The sequence below is a fragment of the Chelonoidis abingdonii genome, chromosome 2 (genome assembly GCF_003597395.2).
Source record: "Chelonoidis abingdonii isolate Lonesome George chromosome 2, CheloAbing_2.0, whole genome shotgun sequence".
In the NCBI taxonomy this organism is placed as follows: Eukaryota; Metazoa; Chordata; order Testudines; family Testudinidae; genus Chelonoidis; species Chelonoidis abingdonii.
Window position 1 is genome coordinate 109,306,017 of NC_133770.1, and position 23,610 is coordinate 109,329,626.

General features: G+C 42.4%; 1 protein-coding gene across 1 annotated transcript in view; it reads left to right on the plus strand.

Annotated features, from left to right (window-relative positions):
• The window catches only part of SPMIP7 (sperm microtubule inner protein 7), a 45,704-nt gene extending 22,372 nt beyond the window's left edge, over nt 1–23,332 (plus strand). The window contains exons 8-9 of the mRNA XM_032800298.1: nt 18,553–18,660; nt 23,209–23,332. Coding sequence (XP_032656189.1) covers nt 18,553–18,660; nt 23,209–23,332 — 232 coding nt within the window. The remainder of the gene's footprint in view (nt 1–18,552; nt 18,661–23,208) is intronic.
• Nucleotides 23,333–23,610: the final 278 nt, after the last annotated feature.

The following is a 23,610-nucleotide window of genomic DNA, read 5'->3' on the forward strand; positions in this document are numbered from 1 at the left end:
ATAACACAGCGAGATAAAGAACGGATGTTGCTTGAATGCCAGCAATCACCGGGACCATACGCAGCTAGGCTTTGTCATGCAATGATACCAGATTACTTGCTACATGCATGGCGTGGTCAAGTGTCCTACCATGGAGGACGGAATAAAGCAGCACTCGCTGCCCAGAAACTTTCTGCAAAGGCTTTTGGAGTACCTTCAGGAGAGCTTCCTGGAGATGTCCCTCAGGATTTCTGCTCCATCTTCAGACAGGTTAACAGACTTTTACAGTAACTATACTGGCCAGGAATGCATCTCAAGTCCTCAGGGCAAATTAATCATTAAAAAATGCTTTTTAACCATGTCTTATATTTACAAGGTACACTCACCAAAGGTCCCTTCCATGGCTTCATTGTCTGGGATAGTTGCTTGGGAGGGCTGGGAGAGTAATTCCGTCAGGGTAAGAAAAAGCTCCTGGCTGTTGGGGAAAACGGAGTGCTGTGTGCTCTCTACAAGCTCATCCTCCTCTTCCTCCTCATCTTCCCCATCCGCAGAATCCTCAGCCCTGGCTGCGATTACCACCCCCACCTCAGAATCCATGGACAGGGGTGGAGTAGTGGTGGCGGACCCCCCTAGAATTGCATGCAGCTCAGCATAGAAGTGGCATGTTTTTGGCCCTGCCCCGGACTTTTCATTTACTTCGTTGGTTTTCTAGTAGGCTTGTCTGAGCTCCTTAACTTTCACACGGCACTGTACTGAGTCCCTGGTGTGGGCTCTCTGCATCATAGCCTTGGAAATTTTTTCAAATGTTTTTTCATTTCATCTTTAGTTTTGTTAGCACGGAATCCTCTCCCCCTAGAGCGATAAGATCCAATACCTCCCGTGCAGTCCATGTTGGAGCTCTTTTTCGATTCTCAGGAGACTGCATTGTTACCTGTGCTGATGAGCTCTGCGTGGTCACCTGTGCTGGTGAGCTCTCCACGCTGGCCAAACAGGAAATGAAATTCAAAAGTTCGTGGGGCTTTCCTGTCTACCTGGCCAGTGGATATGAGTTCAGATGGCTTTCCAGAGCAGTCACAATGGTGCACTGTGGGATATCTCCCGAAGGCCAATACCATCAAATTGCGGCCACACTAACCCTAATCTGACATGGCAATACCGATTTCAGCGCTACTCCCCTCGTTGGGGAGGAGTACAGAAATTGGTTTTAAGAGCTCTTTATATCGATATAAAGGGCTTCGTTGTGTGGATGGGTGCAGCGTAAAATCGGTTTAACACTGCTAAATTCGGTATAAACACGTAGTGTTCACCAGGCCCTAGAAAGCTGTTTGCCGTGGGGAAAAACACAGAATTTGCATTTTTAGAGAATCTTTAATTTTTACATTTTGTGAAAAAATGAAAACATATTAACTAAATTTTACTGAAAGAGTGGCCATATTTCCCAAAAAGAACAGGAGTATTTGTGGCACCTTAGGGACTAACAAATTTATTTGAGCATAAGCTTTTGTGGGCTACAGCCCACTTCATCGGATGCATGCAGTGAAAATACAGTAGGAAGCTATATATACACAGAGAACATGAAACAATGGGTGTTGCCATACCAACTGTAACGAGAGTAATTGATTAAGGTGAGCTATTAGGTGAGCTGTTGTCAGCAGGAGAAAAACGACTCTAAGGACTGTAATCAACTGTAATCACTACAAAAGTTTTTTTTTCTTCTGCTGATAATAGTTCACCTAATAGCCTACCTTAATCAATTACTCTCATTACAGTTGGTATGGCAACACCCATTTTTTCATGTTCTCTATGTATATATAGCTTCTTACTGTATTTTCCACTGCATTCATCTGATGAAGTGAGTTTTAGCCCACGAAAGTTTATGCTCAGATAAATTTGTTAGTCTCTAAAGTGCCACAAGTACTCCTGTTTTTTTTGCTGACTAACAGACTAACACGGTTACCACTCTGAAACCTGTCGTATTTCCCAATGTGAAAACAGGGTACCGCACAGGGCTGGCCTGAGCTGCCCAGGACAGGGACTGACAGCCCAAGCCCACACCAAATGTTGCTCTGTGCCCCCCTGAGGGCAAAACTGGGCATTTGTCCCATTTTCTCTTGCCTAGTTTGCCAAAAAAAGTCAGGACATCCCAGACATGGCTTAAAAAGGAGACTGGCCTGGTCCAAAACAAGACGTTTGGTCATCCTAGTTCGACTGGTACCTATCTATATTGTGGCTAGGGAAACTAAAGTTCAGTGTTTCATTTTAATCACGGAAAAATGCTGATTTTAATGTTTGTTTTTTACCAGAGAATTTTGGTTTTTTGTCACGGAAAACGGGATCTTTGATGATAAGATTGAGTGTTGTAATGCTAAACAAGTGATTACTAGCTTTGGCCACTAGATGTCCTCTGAGTTTGCAAAAGCTGTTTATATTCTATTAAATATGTAATTTCCTTTTACTTATAGTATGAACTTGAAAATATTTTTTTTTCTCTTTATGTCCTTCCTGAATTTTTCTTAAGCAGGCTGAGCTGGTCAGAGGCATTTACCTGGAAAGCTGGGGTAACACATAAAGGTAGTAAAACAAAAGAGGAACATAGGGTATGTCTACACTATGGGATTATTCTGATTTTACAGAAACCGGCTTTGTAAAACAGATTGTATAAAGTCGAGTGCATACAGCCACACTGCGCACATTAATTCGGTGGTGTGTGTCCATGTACCGAGGCTAGCGTCGATTTTTGGAGCGTTGCACTTTGGGTAGCTATCCCGTAGCTATTCCATAGTTCCCACGGTCTCCCCTGCTGATTGGAATTCTGGGTTGAGATCCCAATGCACGATGGGGCAAAAACAGTGTCGCGGGTGATTCTGGGTAAATGTCGGCCACCCATCCTTCCTCCGTGAAAGCAACAGCAACAAGCATTCGCACCCTTTTTTCCCTGGATGCCCTGGCAGACGCCATAGCATGGGGGAACCAATGCGAGCCGTTTGCTTTTGTCATGTCCACCTGTATGTGTAGCTGGAATGCTGGAAAGAGCAAGTATCATGAATACACAGCAGCATAATTTGGCTTTGCAAGAGCAAGAGATTGGTACCAATCTATTGCAACTTCTGCCATGGTAAAAGGTGATGAGAGATGGTTATCATCCATTTTGTACCGTTGCATTGGAAATTGGCGATGACAGTTCAAATAAGTCTTGTACGTTTGCTAATTGGAAATTGGGCGATGACGGTTATCAATCTTTGTACCATCTGCGGCGTCATGGGCTCCGGGCTGGCCTCGCTGAGAGGTCAGACGAGGGCTGCCATGGCAAAATGGGAATGACTCACCGGTCATTCCCATCTTAATATTAGGTCTAAAATAAATCGTCCTGCCTAGAATATGGGGCAAAGTCTACAGAAGAGCCCAGAGAGAGCACAGCGCTCCGGGTCAGAGCCCAAGATCCGGAGAAATGATGACCACTGCCATTCTAGGGGTGCCCTGCAACAACCCACCTGTTGCTTCCCTCCTCCACACCCCTCTGGTCGCACTGTGCAGTGTTCCCCTCCATTGTTAGTTGAAATAAATAAGATTGCCTAGAATACAGAGACACTGACTCTTTAGCGAAATAAATGAGGGGGAGGCCAGCCTCCAGCTGCTATATAGTCCACACAGTGACGATAATCTTCGGGATCTGCGGCTGGGAGAAGCGCTTTAGCTTCCACTGCTTAATGAAGTCCAAGGGAGTAAGCAATCTTTTATTCGACACGAAAGAGTAACGGCGCGGATGGACTCAAAGCTTCCAGCTGCTACAGAGACGGGTCACCAAGCTATTTGTACGTCTACAGGAAGACAGGGCAGTTATTCCATTTTACGCCCAGGCACCCTCGGCGACCTCACTGAGGCCCAAGCAGGAGCACTCAACGCGAGAGAGGTTTCACACCATTTTGACCGCTGATCAGGAAAGCGAAGGGAAGGATGCCGCTGAGTTCAGCGCGCAGCACCAGGTCTACCACAGCACAGAGACAATACGTGACATCTTGAAAATGGCAAAAATGATTTTTTGCCCCTTTCTTTCATGGGAGAGGGGTAATGACGAACATACCTTAAACCACCTCAGACAAGTTTAGACCCTTCAGGTATTGGGAGCTCAGGAAGAATGCAAATATGCTTTTTGGAGACGCCGGGAGGGATAGCTGCGAGTCCCAGTACCTCCCTCCTCTCTCCATGAGCAATCCATTTGATTCTTTGGCTTTCCGTATGCTGTCAGTACCCGTCTAGAGGTCCCTCGCTATGGCCATCTACTATCATAGCCTGGAGATTTTTCAAAATGCTGCATTATCGTCTTCTTAATGGAGCTCTGATAGATGAGATTTGTCTCCCCAGACAAGCGTCAGATCCATATCTCGTACGGTCACTGGAGATCTTTTGATTTGGAACTGCATGGCCACCTTGCTGATCAGAGCTCCACACTGGCAAACAGGAAATGACAACTCCCAAAAGTTCGGGGCTTTTACTTCTACCTACCAGTCGCATACAGTCAGATTGCTTCCAGAGCGGTCACACATGGGCACTAGTGGCACACGCCCGGAGCCATACTGTCAGATTTGCGGCAAACACTAACCCTAATACCGACATGGAACCGATTTCAGCGCTACTCCTCTCGTTGGGGAGGAGTACAGAAACTGGTTTAAAGAGCCCTTTATAATGATATAAAGGGCCTCGTTGTGTGGACGGGTGCAGGGTTAAATCGGTTTAATGCTGCTAAATTCGGTTTAAATGAGTAGTGTAGACCAGACCTAACTTGTTTTTTGTGTACAGTTTGTCATTGGCTAGATCTTTTCTTTCTATAGTTTTCAGTGAACAGGGGTAGTCCACATTTGTAAGGAAACCACTAGAGGCATATTTTTTTGCGGTAAAAGCTTTAAAAATGTTCCCCCTCTCTTCTACAGAAAAGGCAAATTCCCCTTGTCAGATAGATGGGCCTGCATCACAAATTTCAGAACATACGCTAAACAGATGTCTGGAACAGGTGTGAGGATGGCTGGTTTTGTTGTGTTCTCTCGTAATCATTAGGTCCAGTCATCTCTATTAGTTTAATACAGAACGCACATTACTTTAAATAGTGCCAGGTGCTGCTACTCTTACTCACTCTGAGTAGCACCTTACTTTTCAGGTAGCTCTGCTAATTTCAATGGGACTAGTCACAGAATAAGATGCCATTCCCTGTGATTAACAGGATCAGAATCTGACCCCTACTATACACACCATATCCACTAAGTCTAAATAAAAGATTATAAATGTATAGCTCTTAAGGGCAGAAGTGACTATTATGATAATTTAGTCCTTCCTCCTGCATAACACTGAATTTCATCCAATCTGCATTAAACCCATAAATTCTGGTTGAGTTGGAGCACAAAAGAATCGAAAATGGTTATCCTGAAATACATTTTTTAAAATGTATGGTCACTATATTAACCCCCTGGGGTATGTCCACACTGCAATAAATCACCCATGGCTGGCCCTTGTCAACTGACTCAGGCTCGCAGGGCTTGGTCTGCTGAGCTATAGAATTGCAGGTGGACATCCAGGTTTGGTCTGGAGCCCAGGCTCAGGGACCCTCACCTGTCACAGAGCTCAGATTCCAGTTCAAGCCTGGACATCCACAATGCAGTTTTATAGCCTCGCAGCCTGAGCTCCACAAGCCATTCAGCTGACATGGGCCAGCCGTAGGTGTTTTATTGCAATGTAGACATACTCTTTGAAACTGAAGCGGTGGCAATGTCCAAATAAGCACCATGTTCCCTGCCCGCATTCCAGGTCTGTTTATTTTCATTGCATTTGACAGCAGTTTATACAGTAAATCACTTTCAAAGTTTTGTTAATGATCAGGTGCAATTCCTGTGTCAAGCACTAAAGTGATGACATCACTTTCATGTAGTGCTCTGGGGTAAGTTCATGTTCTTCCCCAGGCCCTGCAAGAACGTATTTACCAATAAGAGCAGTAACAAATCTGAAACTTGAACTTCAGGGGCCGACTGTGGGCCAGGTGGCAGAGACAAAGGGGAAGAGAGGTGATGAGCAGGCTGGTGTATTCTTCTTGGGCTCATCCGTTCTCCTCTTTTGGGGAATAGAAAGCCATCTTTTTACGTTTAAAGGAATTAGAAAAAAAAACAAACTCTGGTCATTATTATTTGTACTGTGGTAATGCCTATAGACCCCAACCAAGAATGGGGACTTGTTGTGCAAGATGCTCTACATAGACATAGTATAGTCCCTGCCCTGAAGAAATTACTGTGTAGCCAGGAAATAGTCCTATTCCACTTTACAGATGGGAAACCAAGATGCAGAGATATTAAATGATTTGGGTGAGTTGGACAGAGAATTTGTGGCAGACCCAGGAATCAGACCCACATTTCCTGAATCCCAGTCCAGTGCCTTCATCACAAGACTGTAATTCCTCTATAATAGTGTTTAAAGCATGGCCTGTTAGAAACTTGATTAAAAAAAGTATATTAAAAATACAAATAAAGATACAGAGATGTATTTGTTCTCGTAAACCATTTTTTCCCTGTATGAATCAGACACAAAATAACTAGTGGAACCCCACTCCCATATAAGGAACCTGTGACTCAGCCACAGATGCTAAACTTGTGAACCTATATTTATATTAATCAAAATCATATTTGTGGTCTGGCTCAGTGGCCTAGCATTATCAGTCTGTGTTGCCAAGAGAGAGACCTGGAAATTGATTTCTCAATGTAATCTCTTGCTCCCTGTTACCCAGTAAGAGATCGCAAATGGCAATGCACTGCATAGCACCAGGCGAGCCCTGAGTAGGCCATTGTTAAGGACATTTTGTTTGCAGATTCACTCCTGAGCTGGCTATAAACATATTGGGGTTGATCCATCCCTCCTCTTTCACCTTTATTACATTGGAACACATGTCTGAGGACTGGAAGCACCTAGGATTTTAAGAAAGGCTGAAATACATGTCATTAGAGAAGCAAACAGGCAGACATAAAACTTTTCTCTGTATGTGTTAGTCAAGTGAGCTTCTAAAGTAAATGTTCTGGTTATTTATTGCAGGCAGAGCCAGCTCCAGCTTTTTTGCCGCCCCAAGCGGTGAAGCGGAAAAAAAAAAAGATAAAGCCGTGATTGGCGGCTCTTTGGTGGTAGCCGTAACACGCCGCTTCATTCTTCAGCAGCAATTCAACGGCGGGTCCTTCACTCTGAGAGGGACTGAAGGACCCACCACTGAATTGCCGCCACAGACCTGGACGTGCCGTCCCTTTCCATTGGCTGCCCCAGCACCTGCTTCCTTCGCTGATGCCTGGAGCCAGCCCTGATTGCAGGTTTTTTATGTAATTTTGCCCCCCAAAAAGTATGCCGGGCAACACTAACACCATGGCTGTTAGGTCTGCTCTTTGTGTCTTGTCCCTCCCCCTCACTTTTGTCTGGCTTCCTCTTTCTCTCTGCACTTATCTCCCTACTTCCTGTTTTCATATTTGTTTTCTTTTCCTTTTTTTAATCTCTTCTCCGTGGCTGCAATTCATCAAATCACTTACACTCCTGCATAAGTCCTATTGTAGCTGATGGGACTTACACAGGTGTGTAAGTGCTTTGTTTATAGGGATGGAACTGAGCACATGTTTATGTGCTTTGACAGATTGGAGCCTTTGTCATTTATTCTGAAGCTACGTTGGGGTTTGAAACAAGCTGGACTAACTAGTTTGCTTGATTTTTTTATTTGTTTGTAAAAAATGAATAATGAAGCTGTTTTTGTACATTACATAGCTGGCCAAGTAGGAGAAGTTATGGGTAGTGAGATAATGAGAAAAGTGGACTGTGGTCCAGATTTTCAAAATAAATCAACAGCTACAGTTAGGGCCAGATTTCCAGAAGAATTCAGTATGCTGGATGCTTGTAGGGTGCTGAACTATTATGAAGAACTGGCCCCAATTGTCATAATGAGATCTGTTGGCTGCTGATCTGGCTATGTCCGGATGAACTCCTGTTGCAAACATGTGTACTGTGGTTGAAATGAGAGCCTGATTCCTGGTAAAACTCCAATTCCTGTGCATTTTCAAAGAGTAAGGCAAGTCATGTGAGCCAGTTACACAAAGGAAGAGATATCAAATGCATCAAAGTGATTTAGGAACCCAAGCCCCACTGAGATTCAATGGGGTTTGTGCTCCTAAATTCCTTAGCTACTTTTGAAACCTACTCTCCTAATAAATAAAAAGAAAATGATATGAACATAAGAATGGCCATACGGGGTCAAACTGATGGTCTATCTAGCCCAGTATCCTGTCTTCTGACAGTGGTCAGTGCCAATTGTTTCAGAGGGAATGAACAGAACAGGGCAATTATCAAATGGTCCATCCTCTGTCTTCCCATTCCAGCTTCTGGCAGTCAGACGTTAGGGATACCCAGAGCATGGGACTATGACCTGGACCATCTGGGCTAATAGCCATTGATGTACCTATCCTCCTTGAACTTATCCAATTTTTTTTCTATCCATTTTTTTGCCTTCACAACATCCCATGATAACGAGTTCCATAGGTTGACTGTGTGTTGTATGAAATAGTACTTCCTTTTGTTAGTTTAAAACCTGCTGCCTGTTAATTTCATTGGTGACCCCTGGTTCTTGTGTTATGTGAAGGTGTAATTAACACTTCCCTGTTCACATTCTCCACACCATTCATTATTTTATAAACCTCAATCACATCCTTCTCGGTCATCTTTTTTTCTAAAAGGAATAGTCCCAGTCCTTTTAATCTCTCCTCACATGGAAGCTTTTCCATATCCTAATCATTTTTGTTGTCCTTCTCTGTACTTTTTCCAGTTCTAGTATCTCTTTTGTTAGATGGGGCAACCAGAAATGCATATAGTATTCAAGATGTGAACGTACCATGGATTTATATAGTGGCATTTTTCTATTTTCTGTCTTATTATCTATCCTTTTCCTAATGGTTCCTAACATTTTGTTAGTTTTTTTTGACTGCCACTGCTCATTGAGCATATGTTTTCTGATAACTATCCACGATGAGTCCAAGATCCCACTCAAAAAGAGAACAGCTAAATTAGACCCAATCATTTTGTATGTATATATGGGATTATGTTTTTTTCAGTGTGCATTACTTTGCACTTATCAACATTTAATTTCATCTGCCATTTTGTTGCCCAGTCACCCAAGTTTGTGACATCACTTTGTAATTCTTTGCATTCAGCTTTGGACATAACTATCCTGGGCAATTTTGTATCATCTGCAAAGTTTACCACCTCTCTTTTACCCCACTTTTCCGGATCATTAATGAATATTATAAGTAATGACACAATTTTCTTGTTTAATAACAAAAAAATATTCCATTCAAAAATGCATAATAAGGTTAATTTTCAATACCAAGAGAAAACCCTGTTCTAACTTTCGCACATGGATTCATGACACCACCTCACTCTGTTTATTTCAATCTCTTTTTAGGTCTTTTTCTCCTCCATCTACCAGCCACCAGCTTTTTCCTTTATCTGACCCCTTCCCCCATCAGCTGCAGCAATGAGATTATGGTCTAAGTGATATTTTAGTTCTGCAGGTGTTCTAAGGGTCAATGGAAAAAACTCCCACACTGCTGATGGGGATTTCCTCTGTAGCATTCATGTGGGGGGCACCGGTAAATGCTTGGTGTGACAGACACTGCATGAACAATTCTCTTTTATTCCTGGCACAGCTGTAACTCACTAACGCATGGTGTAGTAACACTTAGTAAATTCCAACTTACATAACAAAGTTCCTTTAAGTGAAAGCTAGCAGATCTCCTGAAGTGGCAGCTTTAATGCTGCATCTGTCTCGTACTCGGTATCTCTCACTATTTTTGTATCTTACATATTGTAACAAACATAAGTTTCTGTTATTCACTCTGCTCCATATCACAGCCTCCTGGAACTACACAGCAGTCAGGACAGAACTCAGATTCTCTTGCTTGAAAGAACTGGCCCCTGCCTCCTGAGCTAAATAAGATTCTCTGGCAGTCACTAACAATATAAGGCCTGTAACAAATAGATCAGCAGTTTTCATTCCATTCAGTAGAGGGCAGTGCTACATGCATGCACTCACTCATACCCACACACTGTGTAACATTTAATACTTTCTACTTAGCAGCACTTTTCAAGTGTAAAGTAATAAATCTCCTTAACACTTCTGTCTAGTAAGAGTTAACTTCATTTCCTCAATTTTCGTATTTGGAAAATAAGTGTAAGTGACTCACGCAAGGCCACAGATGATAGTGGTGTCAGAGGCAGAATTAGCTCTTAGAAGACCCACTCCTGCAAACTCTTGTTTTCAGTGAGAGCTCTGTAAATGCAGTGTCTAAAGGACAAAGCCCTGGGAGTTCCAAGTCCTGCACTCAAACCATTCTCCTTCCATAATTTATATTCCCTTTCTTTGTAGCTGTTCCTCCAAGTTTATCAGCACCCTTACTATCAGTGCCCCAAACACACTGAGCCAGATTATGATCTCACACATGATTTAGTTGTGTTACTCCAACTATACACACGGGTTGAGACATTGTTTTCATGTGTCCCTGAACCATCTTCAAGTCATAACAGACACTTCATAGACCATAATTAGATAGACACAGGGTCTTCCAATGTCTTGCACCTTGTGTATTCATTTACTAGAACTAGTAAGAAATTTTCTGAGTAACATCTTTTTCATCAGAAAATGACAATTTGTCAAAACTGAAACTGTCACGGGAAAGCGTTCGTTTTGATGAATCTCCCAATTCAAAAAAGTATTGGTTTCAAAATTATCAAAACGTCCTGTTTTGACATTTTCAAAATGAAAAGTTACATTTTTCTGTTCAAAACTATTTTTTTGTTTCAAGATTTTAGTTCATGTATACTATATTTGACCCAATCCAGGGTTTTTTCATATTATTGGTTTGTAAACATTTTTGAGATTTAGAACTTTTCCCTCCATTTTGGGATGGGAAAAATTTTGAACTCTTGGAAACTCTCACAGAAAAACTGTTTCCCACCCAGCTCTATCATTTACACTTGTGCAAACTGAGTGTGAAACACTGCTAAATCAAAGCAGCAAAAAGTCCTGTGGCACCTTATAGACTAACAGACGTTTTGGAGCATGAGCTTTTGTGGGTGAATACCCACTTCGTTGGATGCATGGAAGTATGACAGGAAACTACAGCAGATTACAACACAGGGAAGCAGCAAAGAATCCTGTGGCACCTTATAGACTAACAGACATTTTGGAGCATGAGCTTTTGTGGGTGAATACCCACTTCGTTGGATGCATGGAAGTATTCACCCATGAAAGCTCATGCTCCAGAACGTCTGTTAGTCTATAAGGTGCCACAGGAATTTTTCCTGCTTTTACAGATCCAGACTAACACGGCTACCCCTCGGATACTAAATCAAAATATCTCATTCATTCATGTTAGTGTTTTTCATCCGCTTTTCACATTTTCACAGTTGTAACTAAAAGAAAGCGTAAGAAGCTGTGGGAGCTCTTCCTATTCAAAGAGCAGTGTATATTGATCATTTAGTACTCGCTGTGAAAGATTACTCTTTTGCAGAAGTTTTTGTTTTGCAGGGAGAGTTAACAATGACCATGAACCTGTTTACCACTCAAGCTAAAGCACAGGGAACTAAAACCTACATTTTCAAAAGTGATTAATCATTTTGAGTGCCTCAGTTTTCAGGTGTCCAACTTAAACCACTTTGTGATTTTCAGAGAACGATTACCCAGCATTTTCTGATAATCAGGCCCCTTTAAAGTGTCTCAAAAAGGGCACCTACAAGTGGATGCACCCAATTTCTGTTTGAACTCTTAGGCCTTGTACAACTTCAATTGCTTATGCTGGTGGAGGCTTGTTTTGTTTTTTGTGGGGAGTGAGGGCTGCTAGTGTAATAACAAGGAAGCATCTGAGCAAGGTGAGAGAAACGTCATGGTGACAGAAAGATAACTTGATGACGAGAAGCCTAACCACAAAGAGTGTTGTATCTTGCCAGCTGTAGCCTGGCACTCAGTTGTTTTTTTCAGCAGAGATGATCTGGTTCAACATCTCAGCAAAGAAAACACAAGAGAACTAGACAGCATGATCCAAAAACAAAAACCAAAGGGGTATTTTTTTAACCTCAGTCTCTTCTACCTTATCACACGCATAACCGCAGCACATTTCTGCATCCCTTCTTCAGGCTCCCATGAGGGCAGCTGGTTAACATAGTGTAGGCTTTCTTAGTATCCTGGTACTTTTAGCTTCTCTTTACACAGCCTCCTCCTCTTTCAGTGTAACATCCTTCAGCATGCTATGAAGTATGTTAACTCTGTGAATCACTTCTAAAAGGCAGACAACAATCTAGAACAGATCTGAATCTGGGACTGTCTCTCGCACTCATTTTGCTGTTTGTATGTCACATTTGGACATTCATGTTGCTTTTCTCTTATCTTCTTTCCAAGGAAAATATGTTAGTGGAAGAAATTAAATTGTGTAAGTAGCAGTGCTAGGTTTGGTGGTTTTGCAAGCTTTAAAGGTCAGAAGATTTTACAAATCAGATGCTTCACAATGCATAATGAGACTCAGATATTCACACTATTATAAAGTTGTTATGTGAGTTAATTTCAGCTAGCCTTATGATATATTGCAAGATATTATGAGATTTCATGCAATGGCCCAAATCCTCTGTCACATTGGTGCAATTCCATGAAAGTCATTAGGGTTTCATTCTATAACTGAGAGTCTAATGAGGAAATCTCATATGATATCTTATTACAGTAGACCCTCAGAGTTATGAACACCAGAGTTACTAACTGACTGGTTAACCACAAACATCATTTGGAACCAGAAGGACACAATCAGGCAGCAGAGACAAAAAAAAAAAGGAAGAAAAAAAAAGAATATCCAATAGAGTAGCGGTTCTCAAACTGGGGTCTGCCGATCCTTGGGGGGTCTGGGAGGTTATTCCAGGGGGTCTGTGAGGAATGTCCAGCTCCAGGGGATCCGTGAGTCATGTCTGGGATCGCCTGCCCCACTGATCAACTCCTCCCCCTCCCTCCCAGTGCCTCCTTAATGCCACAGTACAGCTGTTCAGCGACATGCAAGAAGCACTGGGAGGGAGAGGAAGGTGCAGGGATAGGGCACACTCAGGTGAGGGGGCAGAAAGAGGTGGGGCGGGAGTGGGGCCTTAGGGGAAGGAGTGGAGTGGAGGTAGGGGCTTAGCTTGGGGCTAAGCGGGGATTGAGCAACCCCCGGGGAAAATTAGAAGCCAGCTTCTGGGTCCGGGAAAAATTTTAAGTCAAAATGGGGGAAGGGGCAGCTCCAGGCATCAGCACGCCAAGCGCGTGCCTGGGGTGGCAAGCCATGGGGGGCTCTCTGCTGGTTGCCGCAAGGGCAGCAGGCAGATTGCCTTAGGTGGCATACGTGCCGAGGGTCCGCTGGTCCCGCGGCTTCAGCAGACCTCCTGCAGGCTGCCGCTGAACCCGCGGGACCAGGGACCTGCTGCAGGCAAGCCACCAAAGGCAGCCTACCTGCTGTGCTTGGGGCAGCAAAATACCTAGAGCCACCCCTGAATGGGGGTCCTCAGGTTGCTAAAGTTTGAGAACCGATGCAATATAGTACTGTGAAATGTAAACTACTAAAATTAAAGGGAAAGTTTAAAAAAATTGATAAGGTAAGGAAATTGTTTCTGTGTTTGTTTCATTTAAATTAAGATGGTTAAATGCAGCATTTTTATTCTTCATAGTAAAGTTTCAAAGCTGCATTAAGTCAGTGTTCGGTTGTAAACTTTTGAAAGAGCAACCATAACATTTTGATCAGTTACGAACATTTCAGAGTTCTGAACAACCTCCATTCCTGAGGTGTTCGTAACTTTGAGGTTCTAATGTAAGTATCACATCATCGGAGTAGTAAAATTCCAATCACAGTCTATTAAAAATAGTCCTTACGGACCAAATGATCAGAGATAGCTAAATGCATGTGTTTTCACAAATGCACTCGTACTTACAAAACCTGTATTTGAATACACACATTAGATATTTTTACATGCAAATAGGTATGTGTATTGCAATTGCTTGGTCTGCACACAACTAGGTCATTGTCCATTTGTCCACGAAAAGGCAGAGTTTTGCACACACACCATTTTAATTATTTCAGAAAATGTGCCCCCAGTATGTCAGAGCATGGCAAAGGGGATAAGAAAAAAAACTCATGGAAGGCCCCTTAGAGCCAGGGGCAGCTAGACGTAACATAGAGCATCCCCACAACTACTACTGTGTAATACTGTTGACCAGATCAGCCTTCCATCAGCCACTGGATCTGAGTGGGCATGACATAAAATCCACCTTTCCCCTCCAATGTTCGTATGCTAAGCACAGCTTAGCTGGACCAGAGGATTGAATCTCTTGTGAGACAAATGAATTTTCCAACAAATCTATCATGTTTTATCTCTGTATCACATACTCTATAGATACAGCATCTAACATTAGCTCTACCCCAATGAAAAATTAAAGTAACAAATTGCCTAGGTACACAACCAAAGAATTATTTAATAAACCACCTCTCCCATAAGTTGATTCTTGCATCCTGCACTGAATTTAGCTTAAAAGGATTTCTGGTCACTGTACTGAAAATTAATAGCTATGTACTATTTCACACTCCAAGATTTATTTTCCTAGGGAGCACACAGGTGTCAGAAAGCACCTTGGAAGCAATTCCTAAATGGGCATTCTTGTTATTTGCAGAATGCACGAGCCCAGAAAAGGCTGACATTTGCAAGCTTTTCAGTCCCTTTTACTTAGCTGAGTCACAGGCTGAAACAACTTGTCATGAAAGACTTGTCTGCTGGTGTATGGGCAGTCTGGGTAAATCTATAGTTCAATGGTTACCCATTTTGAGCTGGCAGAACAAGAAATACTTAACTGCTGATGCCAATGGCTTGTTGCCCCTAATTCTGTATCATATCAATTTTGACATTTTTTAAACTATGCACGTGGCTCCCTCTCTAACCTCACATGCTTTTACTCCAGCTCTCTTTCAACCAGCTTCTCTCTTTCCTTCCCCTCCCAACAACTCTTGCCATTAATTTCAGAGTGGTAACCGTGTTAGTCTGTATCAGCAAAAAGAACAAGGAGGACTTGTGGCACCTTAGAGACTAACAAATTTATTTGAGCATAAGCTTTCATGGGCTAAAACCCACTTCATCAGATGCATGCAGTGGAAAATACAGTAGGAAGATATATATACACAGAGAACATGAAAAAATGGGTGTTGCCATGCCAACTATAATGAGACTAATCAATTAAGGTGGGCTATTATCAGCAGGAGAAAAAAAACTTATGTAGTGATAATCAGGATGCCCCATTTCCAGGGCGGGTGCAAGGATGTTTTGTGCCCAAGGTGAAACTTCCAGCTTGCACCCCTCCCTCCGAGCTCTGTGGCAGCCCTCCGCCCTAACTCCCCCCAGCAGCTTCCCACTCCACCTCCACCCTGAGGCACCCCCCCACGGCAGCTCCCCAGCCTCCCCTCTGCCCTGAGGCGCCCCCCCCCCGCGGCAGTTCCCCCCGGCCCGGAGAGCCATGCAGCAACTCCCCGCCCCAGCTCACCTCTGCTCTGCCTCCTCCCCAAGCACGCCTTCACCACTCCACTTCTCCCGCCTCCCAGGCTTGCGGCACCAACCAGCTGTTTAGTGCCACAAACCTGGGAGGGAGAGAAGCAGAGCGGGGCAGCATGCTCAGGGGAGGAAGCAGAGCAGAGGTGAGCTGGGGCTGGGGAGCGGTTCCCCTACATGACGCCCCCCCCTTACTTGCTGCAGGCGACCCTCCCTGCGCCCCCCGACCCAGTTCCCTCCACCTAAATGCCGATGATGACCGGAGTGTCCTCCACCGCGGTCGCCGCCGAAGGACCCAAAATGCCGCCCCCCCAAATGTTAGCCCCCTAGGTGACTGCCTAGGTCACCTAATAGGTTGCTCTGGCCCTGCCCATTTCCAACAGTTGAGAAGAAGGTGTGAGCAACAGTAGGGGAAAAATTAGCATGGGGAAATAGTTTTTACTTTGTGTAATGACCCATCTACTCCCAGTCTTTATTCAAGCCTAATTTAATGGTGTCCAGTTTGCAAATTAATTCCAATTCTGCAGTTTCTCTTTGGAGTCTGTTTTTGAAGTTTTTTTGTTGGAGATCTGTGACTTTTAGGTCTATAACTGAGTGACCAGGGAGGGTGAAGTGTTCTCCTACTGATTTTTGAATGTTATAATTCTTGACGTCTGATTTGTTACCATTTATTCTTTTGTATAGAGACTGTCCGGTTTGGCCAATGTACATGGCAGAGGGGCATTGCTGGCAAATGATGGCATATATCACATTGGTAGATGTGCTGGTGAACGAGCCTCTGATGGTGTGTCTGATGTGATTAGGTCCTATGATGGTGTCCCTTGAATAGATATGTGGACAGAGTTGGCAACGAGCTTTGTTGCAAGGATAGGTGCCTGGGTTAGTGTTTTTGTTGTGTAGTGTGTGGTTGGTGGTGAGTATTTGCTTCAGGTTGGGGGGCTGTCTGTAAGCGAGGGCTGGCCTGTCTCTCAAGATCTGTGAGAGTGAGGGATTGTCCTTCAGGATAGGTTGTAGATCCTTGATGATGCGCTGGAGAGGTTTTAGTTGGGGGCTGAAGGTGACAGCTAGTGGCATTCTGTTACTTTGTTGGGTCTGTCCTGGAGTAGGTGACCCTGGAGTGGGTATTCTTTTGGCTCTGTCAATCTTTTTCTTCACTTCAGCAGGTGGGTGTTGTAGTTTTAAGACCGCTTGATAGAGATCTTGTAGGTGTTTGTCTCTGTCTGAAGGAATGGAGCAAATACGGTTGTATTTAGGACTTGATCTTTCAGTTGTGCTGACCTATATAGCTATAAATCTTTCCTCAATCCCTTTGCATCACACGTGAAAACTTTCCTTTGACTGTCCATGTATTTCATTTTGTATGAATTATCTAGTAATATACAAAGGCTCAATCCTGCCAGGTATTGAGCACTCTTGCCCATCCAGCAAAGAATTTAAGCAAGTGCTTATCTTTAAGCAAGTGAGTAGTCCTAACCAGATTGCCTATGTACTTTAAGTTAAACATGTGCTTAAATTTTTGATGGATTAGGTCATAATCCAGGACAGATTCCCTGGATCATACTGTATCATTGCACATCTTTGTTTCTTTTCTTTATATGGGTAGCTAAATAAGATTAAATTAAAGACAGTAGAAATTCAGATATTATATTTAAAATTAAATACATATAACATCTTAAACTGCTTGTGTAAGATAAAAATGTATTGATGGTTCAGTGCTTTGTACCCAGTAGAACAGGAGCATATTTTTATTTTTAGGAAAATCACCCAGAATAATATATCAGAAATCATACCTGAAACTTGCAAAACTGTAGAATTGTTGTAGGATGTCGGTTTTCAAACTGGGGGGTACCCTTTCTTGGGGGAAGGGGCAGTGGGGCACAAGGAGGTTAATGGGGCACTGAATGACCTGACTAGTTATGGATTTTTTCTTATTTCTTCAAAATATTGTTGATAAAATAAGAATATGTTTCACTAGCTGAGTCTCCAGCTCCTGCCAGACTGGAAAGACGAGGAGGAGGAAGGCTGCAAGGAGTGAGGGGGAGTGGTCTCTTCCTGTGCAGAGAGCGGGGGTGGCTCAATCAAGCTCATTCATCTCTTCAGAAGCTGATGTTCATGGGTCCCTTTGGGAGGTGGTTTCTCCCTGCCAGCACAGGCTCTTGCTCATGCATGCTGGGGATTGTGCCAGGGCCAGAAAAGCCTGCGGCCTGTCAGTGACACAGGGGCGTCCTAGGGGCACAAGGAGGAGGTGAAGCCCAGCTGTCTGTGTCCTGCTGGGATCACCCACCTGGAGCATGTACCTGACAAGGAATGCTTGCGGGCTGGGCTCCCAGACCCCAGGCATCCATGGAAATACTGTTTCTTAGAAAGAGGGGGCCACACATGTGACATAAATCTCCAAAGCACAGGGAGCATTCAGCAAAAAAGGTTTGGGAACCTCTGTTGCAAGAAATTTGGGCATAGACCAAAAATTTCAGACTAAGCTGCCTAAAGAAGGTCACCTAAGTGCCATGTTTGAAATTGAGACCTAAATCCCACCTAAAATGTAACCCATGTTTGAAATATTGGCCTTAGTGCTTTTGTGAACCACTTGTTCTAGTTCTTTCCTCTTGATGAAATGTTGTTTTTGGTCATGAGTAGTGTACAGATAATCAAATAAAACCCATCATTTCAAAACAAGATGAGAAACACTGGCCTCTGTAATCAAAATTGAGCTTATGGGCCAGATCTTCAGGTGGTGTAAATTATTGTGGCTCTGTTGATGTCAAAGAAGCTATGACAATTTACACCAATTGGGGATCTGGCCCTGTGCTTTCATGCAATAAAATATCACATATTTACACTCTTTATCACCTCTCCACCTTGAATATAGAAACACAAGCTAGTGGTTTTACAACTGTCTGTGACTGATTGTTTCAAGCCTATACTCATTTAATTTAGTCTTTTCCTCCCCTTCCCCCTTTTAACTTTTTCCTGTAGCACTCCAAATATCCCTGGATACACTGGCAAGGTTCATTGGACAGCAACCCACCCGGCAAATTCTAATCTTCCATCAACATCCCCATCGATAATTGCACAAATGCATGGGTAAGTAAGTGTAAGGCATATTACTCAATTTGTTCAGATACATTAGAGGAAAAGTCCTAATGATAGTTATTTAATTAAAGAACAATTAAATTTGGAGCATGACATTTCCTTGGTTTAAAGAAAAATATTGTGAGTCAAATCCAATCACGTGGCTGCCAAGATGATCTAAGATCATTCCTGGGTTTCATGATTCCTTTTAAACTTACCACAGAAATTCATTAAAATTAATGTTGAGGTTAACCAGGAGTCCTAAAATATTGATTGTTTCCACATTATGTCATTGGATATGTTGGCTAGATTATGACCCTTGTGATTATGTTTTGATTGAGATCTGTCTGTTCTGGAATTTTTTGTAGTATATTACATTTAATAGTGCCAAATGTGAGATTGTATTTTGCTGAGGGTCTGAAGCCCTCAAGAAATGGATGCTTTCCTCACAGAACATTGTTACAAATTGTCATCACTCTGAATTCCCCTTCTATACCAGGTTCATCACTGCAGTTGCTGAGTGCCTTACCAAACTTTTTCATTGTAAAAACTTTTTCATTGTAAAAGTCCCTCCTGTGATTCTATGTCCTGCTTTCCTCCCCAGAAGCAGCTGCACAATTATTTAATAATTATTTGTTGTCCCCTCCCCTACATGCTTTTGCATTGACCCTTTAGATCATGGACTATTTTCCCCTCCATAGTGAGGTAGGACTTCACTATGACATTGAAGCCTCCACTAATTTCTAAGGCATTCATCTTCTAAACACTCTTTTATTTTGATTAGTTTTAAGACAATATACACTTCTTCACCACCAGTACAAGCTTTGGGGAGTTGACTGGTTATTAAAGAATTCCTCTGTCAAAGCGGTACATGACTGAGTGTGACATAGTGGCACACTCTCCCGATACCTCTGCCTTTTTCTTGTGTGGCTGTACTTGGAAAATAGGCATTCTTCTGTAATAGCAGTTTGCAGGTTACCAAGATTGAAAATAGACAACCAGGTCTTTGAGATTTTATAGGCTAATCGAGCTGAACTCAATCAGCTTGCTGTGAGACCAAGTTACTTTTAAATGTCACACACATGGATGCTGATGTGCCTCTGCAGAGATCACTGGCAGCATTCATACAAATACCAAATTTCGAGAGCAAAGAATCAGGTGCAAATGCGATCTGAGAAAGTAAAATATGTCTGTTATTTCCTTTGACTTTCTGCAGGGAAATGCAGTAAGAAGTGCAACTAAGCATTTCTCTGGTTCTACAATTGTACTTTACTCATTAAAAATAGGGACAAAATTTGTCATGACATTTTGCAAAAATGAATCCATATGGCAGGGCATGGATATTTTTTTCTGTAATGCATGAAAGGATTCTTGTCCTGTGCTAATGGGATATCTCTGGAAACGAGGCAGAGTCACAGGGCTTTTGTAAGGGGAGTGTGTGTGAGAAAGACAGAGAGAGAGGGTATAAACAGGCATTGTGGACTAGATTCTGCCACCATTACTCATACTAAGAAGTACCTTTCCCTTTGAGTGAATAACAGATATATTTTACTTTTAGTGGGACTACTCATGGAGTAAGATACTATTCACTATGAGTTAAGATCGCAAAATATAGCCTTATATTTGAAACTGCTGTGTTAAAAACAAAAATGCAGATCCTACGAATTGGTCAGCACAGTACCAATTGGAGAATAGCATGTACGGTTTCATCCTGCACCTTTTGAAGTTAATGGCAAAAGACCCACTGATTTCAGTGGTGCAGGATGGGGCCATTCATGATCAGTGGTGAAGAGGTGAATTCTGGTATTCCTGGGTCCAATCACTCTAATCATGAAATAGAGTGTATTTTTTAATGGACATGTATTTTCCTTTTGTGGGGAGGTTATCTCATCCTCTTACTGCTTTCATGGATGATGATCCATTTTGTTTCTACATTTTGCTCTTTATGGACTCCCCTTATTGTAACACTATTGATATGTAGGTCTCTCGGTGATGGATATCTTTGTAGCAACCTCATTTGACATGTCAGCACTGTATATTCATTGTTCTGTAACTCCCACTTAGAGACAATTAAGGGCAGCGTAGGAGATTACTGTAGTCTTCATACTTTTTACATGAACGTTCATTGAACTATCAGCTATCGACAGACCAGGCAATATTCTAGACAACTTCTACACTTCATTTAATTTGAATAGAGATACACAATATCTGGGGTGAAATTCTTTAGGCTCCTCATAAATCTGCTGAAATCTATAGGGTCACATGGCTTATACAACAGCACAAAATTGTTCTTTCATCTTTGAACATGAATATCATTCTTTTATAAATAAAGTATTTATTATTATTATCATTATTATTATTTGAGTGGTGCTCAGATACCATGGTGTTGGGTGATAAATAATTTCAATGTCTCTTAGTGCAATTGAAATATGGGAGCTGAATACTGCATTAGAAATATTTTGTTGAGACATGATCTACAAGGGAATGTTACAGAGAATGTAGAATGTTTTTGTTTTGCAATTTTTAACGTTTGAAATATCTGTCCATAGCCATTCATCAAATAAAAATCCACATGGAATACATAGTGTGGTACAAATATAATGATCTTATCATTACAGTAGAACCTCAGAGTTATGAACACCTCGATAATGGATGTTGTTCATAACTCTGAAATGTTTGTAATTCTGAAAAAAAGGTTATGGTTGTTCTTTCAAAAGTTTACATCTGAACATTGACTTAACACAGCTTTGAAACTTTACTATGCAGAGGAAAAATGCTGTTTTTAACCATCTTAATTTAAATGAAACAAGCACAGAAACAGTTTCCTTACCTTGTCAAATCTTTTTTTAAAAATGTTCCCTTTATTTCTTAAGTAGTATACATTTAGTCCTGTTCAGTACCGTATCTGGTTGGTTTTTGATCTCTGCTGGTGCCTGATTGTGTACTTCTAGTTCCAAATGATGTGTGTGTGGTTGACTGGTCAGTTCATAACTCTGGTGTTTATAATGCTGAGGTTCTACTGTATAAGCCTTCTTATCTTTTCAACACAGGGTTGCCATTAATTTTGTTTAAATAAGTAGTAAACTCATAACTGAGTGTGCATAGCATTTGACTGCTTTTGGAGAGAAGGATTGGTTCCTTTCAGCATGCTGTTTGTAAGATTTTGAGCATGTGGGGCTTTGTAAGGGCAGGAAAGAGAGCTTTAAAAAAGAGGAGAATGGGTTTGTTTTGGAAAGTGCACAAGAGGTAAAGTAGGATTTAAAAGACATAGAACCACATTCGGATCTGATTTACACACAGTGCAGTCCACCCATTGAAATCTGTGAGGTTATACAAGTGTAAATAAAGGCAGAATTTGACTCACTCATGTGTATGTGTTGTAGGTATCCCATAGGTATATACCAGGGGTGGCCAACTTGTGGCTCCGGAGCTGTATGCGGCTCTTCAGAGGTTAATATGCGTCTCCTTGCATAGGCACTGACTCCGAGGCTGGAGCTACAGATGCTAACTTCCCAAGGTGCTGTGGGGTGCTCACTGCTCAACCCCCTGCTCTGCCTCAGGTCCTGCCACCACTCCACGCCTTCCCTCAAGGCCCCTGCTCCTTCCCCCAAGCATGCCATGCCCTTGCTCCTCCCCGCTCCCTACCATAGCCTCCTGCACACTGCAAAACAGCTGACTGCAGCTGGTAGGAGGCATGGGGAGGGAGTGGGAGACACTGATTGATGGGGCTGTCGGTGGACAGAAGGCACTGGGGGCTGGAGGAGGGTAGCAGATGGTGGGCAGTTGTCATATTATTCTGGCTCTTTAGCAATGTTCATTGGTAAATTCTGGCTCCGTCTCAGGCTGGCCACCCCTGGTATATACAATGAAACATAAATTAATTCTGCTATGGAAAATATGGGAAAGCAGTAACAAATCTTGGTATTCTCAGTGAAAGCAAATGAGTTGGCACTCATACAATCAGTAAAACCTGAGTCCTCAGCCTTTGCTCCCACCACAAGACAGAATGAGCCAGATTCTGTCCCACAGCCAATCTGGGCTTAGTGCAGGAGAATCAGGAGGAGCCAGGAAGTTACAGCTTCTTGAATCTGAAGTCTTTCTGCACCAACCCAGGCCCTGATGAGAATTACAATAACGGAGAAATTCTTCTAACTTACATCACAGGTGTAGGTCCTTAAATGGCCTGTATGCCAGGGATTGAAGTCATCTGGTGTAGGAACTGCCTATCCCAGCTTTAAGGTAGCTGGGAGTTCTCCTACACCAGGGGGATTCACTGCTAGCTACTTGCTATCAGAATCTGGCTCTGTGTCTTCACCATAACACTTTAGAATACAATGGAACACTGCCTGAGCTGGACGGCGGAAAGTGCCACCAAAGACAACTTTGATGAATTTCCTGCCACCATTATTGAGCCAACTGAATCTAATAATGTGGAACTGTTGTGAATTGTATAAATTTTCTCCAAAGGCAGTGGTCAAAACAGTTAGCAAAGAATGTGTTTCTGAGAAATATGAAAAAATATTATTTTTAAAAGAGATTTTCTTCTGTTTGTAATTGCAGATACATAGCAAAGTGTGGCCACTCGTCTCGATTCAATCACCAGGGCCCTTTGTCTCAAATACTCACTCCAGTTTTTCCTCAAAATTCTTTCAACAAGGTGGAAAGAGAAACTATTAAGGTTTAACAAGAACCAGTCCTGCTACCAGTATGGTGGAAAGGAAGTAAATGTGTGAAGTACGTACACCTTAAAAATGGGACCATAGTAAAATAATACAGAAATGGGTGTCTGTGTGGACGTGCTAGTTTTTATTACATGTTCTTACTATACTCAGTATTTATGACTTGCTATTGTTTATGGTTAAAATCATTTGAGAAGCAGAAGGACTCTTCACAGTTTGAACTATAGTTACTGTATTGAATTGCAGTATTAAGATAGAAAGTGATGTGTAGAAAGACTACCCA